Source organism: Sebastes fasciatus, chromosome 17 (assembly GCF_043250625.1).
Source record: "Sebastes fasciatus isolate fSebFas1 chromosome 17, fSebFas1.pri, whole genome shotgun sequence".
Taxonomy (NCBI): Eukaryota; Metazoa; Chordata; class Actinopteri; order Perciformes; family Sebastidae; genus Sebastes; species Sebastes fasciatus.
The window spans coordinates 10,701,532-10,711,751 of NC_133811.1; the positions used below are offsets into that span (position 1 = coordinate 10,701,532).

Genomic DNA, 10,220 nt, shown 5'->3' on the forward strand with positions numbered 1-10,220 from the left:
TAGCAAAATTATTAGAAAATTTAAATACCAACCATGCTCATGAACAGTATAATAGTTTATGAAGCATTTTAAGTAGTTTATCCTTTTATTTTTTGTTCATTTAAAGAAAAATATGACACTAAATCTGTGTGCTTGACTCACGCAGCACCTGACAAATTAGTGCGTTTGTCTGCAGATATAAACTGCCTTTCTATGAGGGGTGGAAGTATCTTGAGGTCAGAGGTCAAGGCAACCCTTTTGAAAATCGCCATGTCAGTTTCTCTTGGCCAAAATTTAGTGTAAGTTTGGAGCGTCATTTAGCTTCCTTCGCGATATGCCAGTATGACATGGTTGGTACCAATAGATTCCTTAGGTTTTGCCAGGATCTTTAATTTAGCTTTAAAACTGAGCCCGCTACAACCAAAAATTTGCAAGTTGAATTAAGAAATTAGTGGCGTTAAAACAAATTTGCGTACATGTTTTTATCACATTAACTTTGACAGCCCTAATCTATATCTATATCTATCTATCTAGCCTATATAAATAAAAAAGCCTACTTTGTGTTATTTACATTATCCCTTCTAGTAGTATGTAGTGTGAATCTGTAGGATATGTGATCATGATGCTGCCCATTTGACCTCCTCCACCACTGATGACGGTGAGGATGACCTACAGGGGTGATGATGGAGGGACCATAGATATAAAATTGTATTGTATCTATAGGAGGGACTCTGAGTGTCACAAATAGAACTCAAATTTCAAAAAGGTTGATGAGGACCGTGGCCACTAGATGTCACTGTGGGCCTACAATGTGAGAATCAGAATGAGATTTATTTGCCAGGAAGTTTCAGCTGGATCAATACTAACATTTATCATCCTGACAAATTCCCATTTCATTGCTGAGAAATGTGAAGGCAGGAGATATTATATTACCTCAAAAAACTGGAGAACACACAGCTTAACGTTGCCAAGCAGAAGGTAAAATTAAGGTGTAGCAGTACTTGCAATAAATTGCATTAAATAAATTGTCGGTGTTATATTAAGTACATGGAGTAAATATAAGAGTTGCCTAACCCCTACCGCAGAATGGCATGTTGATTGGATTTGGCTGATTGTCACATGAGAAGTTGGGTGTTGCCTGATGCAACTCCCTGCTCCTCTAAGATGCCTACCATTGATCATCGTAGTATTATTTTTGGTGTTTTATTTGAAGACAAAAAAACTGGACCTAATGATTCATGTTTTACTAATTTTAGCCAAATTCTTTATGGATAAGGCAAAATTCTTGACCATCACCCATCCATGTGTTACTATAATGAAACTATGAAATCTATATTAAGTCCCTGAAGTTAATGAAATCCAAATATGCCAAAGATCTCTTTATATTACTTTAAAGTTATCTGATACTATAACTCTGTCTATAACTATGTCTCCTCTGTCTGAGTTGAACACATGCAATGTAAATGTGCAATAACACGATGGTCACTTTTGCGTCACTTTTGCAATGTAAATACTATAAATCTACTGTTACGAATATGTGCAATAACATGCTGATCGCTCTGTGCAATAATTATATGATGCTGTGCAATAATTATATAATTATCTGACGGACACTTTGTGCAATAATCTGGCAAAACTGTAATCTGGCAAAACTGTCATCTCATCAATATACATATTGTATTTTTAAATTTTATATTGTATTATATTATATATATATGAATATGTTTATTTATTTTGTATATATATATTGCACTATCTCTTTTTTATTGTATTATCCTTTTTAGCCCATATGGGATTGTCACATTTCTAATTTCGTTGTACTACACAATGACAATAAAGGGCTTGAATCTTGAATCTTGAATAGCTAACAATAGCTTATTCTTTTTTTTATTTATGTCATGTTTTTTATGATTTATTCTGCTTACTTTTTTTGTAAATGTTTTATGTCTAATGTGATATCTGCTCAGTTTATTTATTTGTAAATTAATTTTCTGAATTAAAAAAAAGAAAAAAGATGCCTAATAAAACCAGAAGTCAGACTGCGCATGCGCACTGTATAAACGGAAGCTGTATGTGCGCCGACCGGAAGCCGTGACGTCCTTTCTGCTCCCGGACTGCCATCATGGTGAGTTCGCCATGAGAGTTGTAGCTTTTCTATGTCGAATATCTTCTTATATATCTCATTGTTCTGGGAGAACTAAAGTCATATGTATAGTTAACACTCTCTTACACATATTTATGAAGTTTTTGATATAGACACGTGGGTTTATTTTACGTTTTAACGCTCTGTCGGTAGAATGTCGGCCACTCTTCACACTACAACGTGGTCCTCTAGGCTGAGCAGGCCGAGAGCTGCTCGGTTAACTGAACACATTTCACTTGTTTTGTCCTCTTAACAATGACTTAAATCATTTCCATTCATCTATTTAAATACATTTAAATACGTAGTGTTGGATCTGTTACATATAGTCACGTTTTATGGACTGCACTCAGAAACATTAGCTAGTTAGCATTAGCTAGTCGGATGTTTCTGTTCAGGGCAATGCAAGTCTGGTGTGATTTAAGTCGAGTTAGTTAGTTCATCCGCCTCCAATCTAACCACACGAGTTGTCCCAGAAAAAGACAGCATTTGGTGTTTGTCTGCAGTTATTTGTAGTAGGTTAAAGCTGCACTGTACTCATCTGTCCACGATCATCAAGGCAGCTTGCCTCCTTTTCTGATGTGAATCTCTCTGGTGTCTTTCTCAGGTGTTCAAACGCTTCGTCGAGATCGGCCGTGTTGCCTACGTCTCTTTCGGACCCCATAACGGCAAGCTGGTGGCCATCGTAGATGTCATCGACCAAAACAGGGTGAGCATCATGTGTAGCACAGTGGATTGATTCAAGATTCAAGAGTTTTATTTGCCATATGCACCCTCCAAGTACATTGAGCAGTTTACACCGAGTCAGCTTTAAGAAAAGGAAAAAAGGTAGAAAAGGCACAAGGTAATTACAGTACAAAATAAGTAGCACATTCAACTCAACACAATAAATAAATGTATTAAAATATAAAACGCCCTCAGTGAAGTCAATAAATAAACTAAACTACCCTCTGCATAGGAACGATCCCCCCACAATACAAATATACAATATATATATATGCTCCATGACCATGTTAAAAGAACTTGTAGCTCTCAAAATTATTTAAAAAAAAAATAATTAATACATTTCAGACAATCACAGTGGAAAGCAGCATATTGCACAGCATTACAGTCCATTCAGTTCAGGTGTACTGTGTGTCAATAATGGTATGCAGGTGAAGTGTGGGGTATTTGTGTCCCTCTTTAATGTCCTTTGCCACCAGTCCTATTGTAGCTGGGAAGAAGCTGTTGTGAAAGCAGAGGTGCTCTGTGAGGGGAGATTGATCAGTGTTTGGCCTCATTTTCTATGTGTTGATATTGAATGTTTCTTGTGCCCTGTGCTTGTTCAGGCTCTTGTTGATGGTCCCTGCACAGGTGTGAAGAGGCAATCCATGCCCTTCAAGTGCATGCAGCTCACAGACTACATCATCAAAGTACCCCACAGGTGAGTGGGAACACCTGTTAGATCCTTGATACTAAAAATTCCTGTGCAAGATTTGATGGTATAGTCCAAATGACTATATACTTAAGAATGTATGTTTTACAGCTTATTTGTTTCACTAATATTTAGTGCTTTTGTAAGGTGGAATAAACGCACGTCTTTTAACCCTCATGTGCCCAAAGACTATATTTAGTATGATAATGGAAAAATGCCACAACATTTGTTCTGATGGTCAAAAGTCTTAAACATTTGGTACGCACATACTTTGGGCAAGTATCTAACAGTACAACTTTAAATTTTTAGTCAAAGCCAATTCATTAAATGTTTTTACACTGCATATGTGTGCATATCTTCTATATTCAACTTGCTATGAGTTCATAGATAGCAAATACTTGATTGTGCTCTTTGTAGTTTCTGAGATACAGCCTTTTTTTTTTAACATTCTGTATTTGGGCAGAAACTACTGTTTTTTCCTAAAATATATTTGCAAAAACAGTAGTCCCATGTGTCCAAATACTAGATATATTATGGCGGATTCTGTAAATTTCTTCACATTTGTGCTTAGGCAAGCCCAGAGAAAATTAAATTAAAAGTTTAAATTGCAGGCTCAAATGGTTTTCAAAGATCTGTTGGGACAACCACACATTGTGTACACACCTAGTTCTAACAGGCTACATACATGAGATGCTATTCTTTTTAAAACATCTTTTGTAAAAAAAATTCATTAAGGACAACCCAGCTTACAAAAATTAAAGAAGCGAGTACAGCATTCCAAAGTTTCTCATTGTAATTAAGGACAGATTTGTGTCCACTCTCTTAATGACGCCTCCAGTATCAGTACTGACTGTATGTAATGGTTCACAGCGCCCGCCAGAAGTTTGTGAGGAGAGCTTGGGAGAAGGCCGAGGTCAACGAGAAGTGGTCACAAAGCAGCTGGGCCAAGAAGATCGAGGCGAGGCAGAAGGTAAAGGCTGTGTTTCACTCTCCGGTCATTATCAACAGATTGGCTATTAAAAGGTTTCATATTAGAGCTGCAGCGATTAGTTGGGGGAAAAAAAGTCAAAATTGTCTGATTGCAGCTTCTTAAATGTGAATATTTTCTTTACTCCTCTGACGGTAAACTAAATATCTGAGTTGTGGATAAAACAAGACATTTGAGGATGTCATCTTGGGCTTTGGGAAACACTGATCACCATTTTCTGACATTTTATAGACCAAATAACTCATTGATTGATCGAGAAAATAATCTACAGATTAATTGACAAATGTGAATAACATGAAATATTAAATAATCGTTAGTTAAAGCCCCATTTCATACATATGGACATAGTAGTTTCATGGTCCTGCTGTTGGATTTCTTGGCGTCTATAGAAAAGAGAATTGTGATATTTTAAGACATGTTAAGTTGATATTGGACATTTCTAAAATGTGACTTTAGAATTAGATAAATTGTTTGTTTTTAGCCATACAGGGTTTTACTCTTATGTTTTTATTTTTGTGGTGACTGCAGTTGAACTGTATTGGTTTGTAAACTGTAGGTAAAAAATGTATTTACATACATTAGAATTTGAGTTCCTGTACACTGGAAATGTTTATTTTTACACCCAATCAATGAGTCTTATAGCCTAGGTAGTCGTGGTGACAGTGTTGCTAATATGTAGGTGAAGATGTGGTCTCCCATCTCACCTGTGTAATCTGAGCACATTCTGATGGTGTGCCGGTTGGGACACTACAAAAACCTGACTGCCGCAGTGGTGGTCTGGACCTTATGGTTTAATTTCACTACAAACCAGCACACAATACGGCACATGCTGCTCATGCATCAAAACAAAGTGCAATGTGTACCAACTGGTCAATTTTATATGGCAAACACATTTTAATTCAGTACTAAGTGTAAAAATCTGCGTCCAGTTGGTATACTAGTGTTTGATGGCAGCGGCTTTTGCATTCTCATGTGACATTTATATTCCTCACACGTTTCCAGACAATTGTGACTGACTGATCTGTTCGACTCCAACAATTCAGTGTCATACGATACTTTATTTACCATAAAGCAGATGTTTGGTGTGTGAGGCTGATCGATCACTGTCAGCTACTGAGCTGAGCCTGACCATCCTCCTGATAGCGTCTAGTCTTTTGTGTGATTAAATTCAGGTACTAGATGATGGTATAAACTTACTAAACCATCAACAGCTGTAGGAAACTCCGGATACATCTTTAACATTTTAAAGGTCACCAATACTTAACAAGTTGGCCAAAATTATCTCACATACACTATAACAGACAGTTGCCTTGTTTATTTTTGCTATGTTTTCCATATCTGATAATAATCTGAAAATTCAAATGGATAAATTCAGTGTCGCTGACTCTACTCCTATTTTATTTTTTTAAGCGGTTTGCCCACTTTGGAGGTTACATACTAATGCTGCCTGATAGAGCACAGCCACTGTTCACACCACCATGAATGTCCATCCTTCCTAAAACTTAAATTCTGGTGTGCTAAGGTTGATACTTGTGAGAAAAGTAAACCTCTCAGGTTGTATCTCTGACTTTTTTTCTTCTTGATTATCTTTGCAGAGGGCGAAAATGTCTGACTTTGACCGCTACAAGGTGATGAAGGCCAAGAGAATGGTAAGTAGAACTGGGACACAGATCACTGCATTTAGTCAGATTTCATTCATGCAAAACAACAAACTTAATCCTCGATGTTCAGTACATTAATGATTTATTAATTTAAAAAAGCTGCAGCTTGATTTAACACCCAATGCCGCTCCAGTTTAAAGGCTCCGTTAGTCTTAAGTGTAACATGTAGTGATCCTACAGCAGTCCCTTGAGTATTTTTTAATTAATGCACATATTGTTTTTGTGTCTGCAGAGGAACAAGATCATCAAGCATGAGGTGAAGAAGCTCCAGAAGGAGGAAGCAAAGAAGTGAACAATGCTCACAAAATAAATCTCCTGTTCAAATTCTTCATCTTTGTCTTCTCTTCTGTTCTTTGCACACTTGACAAAACATGTATTGGCTCAGTTAGATGTTTCCAATTATAAATAATTAAACCTAACGGACTAGTAAATATCAACTCCCATACTGTTAAATTTCATGGAAAAATCGGTACGTGAAGGGTGCTAGGGAATATACTCGACCTGAGGATTTCTTCAGCTTGACGGAGTGGTATTTTGTGGCACACATCTTTTATTAGTCAGGTAACACTATAGTAGAAGTCTTGTCAGGCCAAATAAAAAGGCCCAATGAAATGATCTTGACCGGTTTAGCTGCACTTGCTGTGCCTTTTAGTACTTTGTATTGTAATTGATAATCTGACGTTAGTTGTATTTCATCAGAGGGGGCGCAGTGCTTCAGCCAGATCTCTGGTTGTCTGTTCAAACATGTTTTTATTGAATAGCTTGCGTCACATACAGATAACAGTGATTTCATTTGTGCAGTTTCATGAAGCCAAACAATGTGTTCAGAAAGCATCCACTTGACATCGAGTCACTAAACTTAAAAACACAGGAACTGTGATAAATCAGTCAAAATCAGGAATACCTTATTATTCCCTGGGGGGGAAATTGTGGCATTACAGTTGCTCATATATGAACATCAAGAAATGTAAGAAAATAGAAATAAAGGAGTAATTAACATGTAACCCTTCAGGCTGATACAAGACCCCTTTGTGTCGGGGGTTATTTCACAATGACCAGCTGGCTGTACATTATCCCGCCTAATACACGGCTGCGTACTTAAGAAATCAATAATTTGACACAAAAATTGTCCAACATCAGAACTGCTTCCATAGCGACGGTCTGTTATACAAAGTAACAGTCTTTTATACATAGCAACGGTCTGCTATAAAGAAATAACAGACAGTAGAACGCCGTGATTGACCAATCAGAATTGAGTATTCAACAAAGCCGTGTAATGAATTATGATATATTATTGTAGATTAAGCTGCCAGCAGTTATATTATTTAAAATCCACCACACCATAACCAGCTGCAATATCAGCATGATTTATACAGTAATGCATAAATAATTAAAATCCAATAATATAATATATATTATTCTGACATGGGCCATTCTGCATAATAAGTACTTTACTTTTGATACTTTTAAGTATATTTTGATTCTAATACTTTTGAATGCAGGACTTTTACTTGTAACAGAGTATTTCTACACTGTGGTATTATTACTACTTTTACTGAAGTAAAGGTTCCGAGTACTTCTTCCACAATTGCATATAAAGCAAAAAGTTTAACAAAATAATATAATTCTGTTTGTTTTGTAAGAACCCTTTTGTCAAACATCCACTAGATGGCAGTCTCAGCTAATAGTAGATATTCACCCCTTTGTCTGTATTTATACTTTAAGATAATAAAAGTAACACCTTTTACTGATGCATGTAGGTTGATTTGAGTTCCCTGAATGCAAAGCAGAGTCCTCTATAGATCAAATACATATAGGTGAGCTGTGTGCTGCCAGGGTGTGGTGATGAAAGGAAATTAATATTTATCTAATTTACCTGGAGTCACTTTAACAGACACAATGCTGCTTGCTCGCCATCAATGGCTTTGACTTGTAACAGATGATCATTAAAAAGATCTTTTTATAGAGCAGCCTGCAGCCCAGTCCTGTCTGTCTGAGCTGAACCAGCATGATAGGAGATCCTGCCACCAGCCAAAACAGGCTCTACTTCAAATCCCAGTGAGGAGCTTGTAAATATTACATAACAACACACTTGAACATTGCCCAGCTGGTTCAGTGCAGAGAAACAGCACAGTTAATGCCAACACACCAACACCACCACCACCAGCACCACTCACCAGGCGGTGGATTGCTCCCTGGCAGCCCGAGAAATGTGGCAGAGGATGGGGGGAGTGGTGGAGGAAGTGCTCACTCAGTGGTAGGAAGTATACAAACTGATAATGACCCATTGCTCTTTTGCATCCTGAGCAATAAAATAAATGTTTATCTTTCACCCTCACACATCTTTAAATGCCTCAAAATCCAACCATGACCACGTGGGTCAGGTAGAGACAAGATGAAGCACATTATCTGGGTTATTATCATGAGGCCTGATAAACACGCGTTCCTCTCTATGAGCGTCGTTCTGACGTCAGAGATGAATGGTACGGATGCAGCAGTGATGATGGAGCTGTCAGTCACTGGTAAACACACCGGAAGACAGGCCAGTTGGCCTTCAAGATAAAAGCATAATACTTAAAGAGAGCACATTTTATATCCTGTGGGGCAGCTGGTCTTGATATTTTCACAGATCTTGAAAAAAAACAACTATATTTTGAAGAAATTGCCTATATTTACTCTATAGACTGATATTATGAGGACTTAAAGAACTTTAAACATGCACTAACTCTAACCACTGGCGCACTTTACACTTACTTTACACTATACATCCTATATACCACTTTATAGACTGCACATATGTACATATTACATTTATTTATTGTACATATTACATTTATTTATTGACGGACTGTACACACTATGTTCACCCATTCACTCTGTATCTTTTATATCTCTATTTATTGTTTTTATAATTTTTGTATACCTTTACCTCTCCTGTGTTTCACTCTGTTTGCTGATGTTGCTGCTTTGACACCTGAATTTTCCTCCGGGGATAAATAAAGGTTCATCTTATCTTATCTTATCTTATTAAAATATGTAGGTGGGTTGTCATTCACTGTTTAAAAGTTATTTCTTTTTCTTAGCCATTCTGATTTAGTGAAATAAAAAATGTATACATTTTCCAAGTTCTACTTCTGTGCCCTTCTTTTAATTGCACGTGTTTCTCTTGGTATAGGTCAAATATATGATAGATAGGTGAGGAAAGATGTTGAAATCCAAAGCAAAAGGTCAATATTTGTGCAATAATCTGGCAAAACTGTCATCTCATCAATATACATTTTGTATTTTTATATGTTATATTGTATTATCTCTTATATTTTTTATATTTATATTGCACTATCTCTTTTTTTTTTATTGTATTATCTTCTCATTAGCACCTATGGGACGGTCACAATCTAATTTCGTTGAACTACACAATGACAATAAAGGGCTTGAATCTTGAATCTTGAATATCAAACTATTAGACAAATCCATGACATTATTCATATTATAATCACACTTAGCCCAGCTGTTTAACCCTCTGAGACCTGCTGGATCGTGGGCGTTCCCGACCGACTTTACTGTCTTTCAGAGGCTATAGCAGGTTCAGTTTTAGAATCCATTGGCACCAACCATGTCATACTAGCTTGTTGGGAAGGAAGAACTGGCATGGCCATTTCCAAAGGGGTCCCTTTACCTTTTTGCCTATTCTAAAATGGTGTATTTGAACATTTCCGCATACTGGGGTCCCTAAACAGTCTTGGAATTGCATAAATTAGATATTAGGTAAAGCTGAGACTATTGTGGATCCAATGAGTCCAATTGTATTCATGTGTGATGATGTTAGTCCCCACAGTAGACATTTCATTGAGACCATTTTTTTCAAACTTGACCTCACTGTATAAAATGACCTGTGGTGACCTCTAGGATAATCACAGCCTCATGAAACTTTACAGCCACAAACTAGAGACCTAGGGCATTAAGAGGATGGATGGCTTTACTAGGTAGATTAACTATTTCGGAGCAGTTTCCAGAAAAATGCAATTCTTGCAGAAATCT

General features: G+C 36.9%; 1 protein-coding gene across 1 annotated transcript; it reads left to right on the forward strand.

Annotated features, from left to right (window-relative positions):
* The first annotated feature begins 2,002 nt into the window (after nucleotides 1-2,002).
* Nucleotides 2,003-6,511, forward strand: rpl14 (ribosomal protein L14). The gene is made up of 6 exons (XM_074613157.1): nucleotides 2,003-2,104; nucleotides 2,727-2,828; nucleotides 3,448-3,542; nucleotides 4,404-4,503; nucleotides 6,117-6,170; nucleotides 6,415-6,511. Exons 1-6 carry the CDS (start codon nucleotides 2,102-2,104, stop codon nucleotides 6,472-6,474), a joined length of 414 nt encoding a protein of 137 aa, XP_074469258.1. The 5' UTR covers nucleotides 2,003-2,101; the 3' UTR covers nucleotides 6,475-6,511.
* The last annotated feature ends 3,709 nt before the right edge of the window (nucleotides 6,512-10,220 follow it).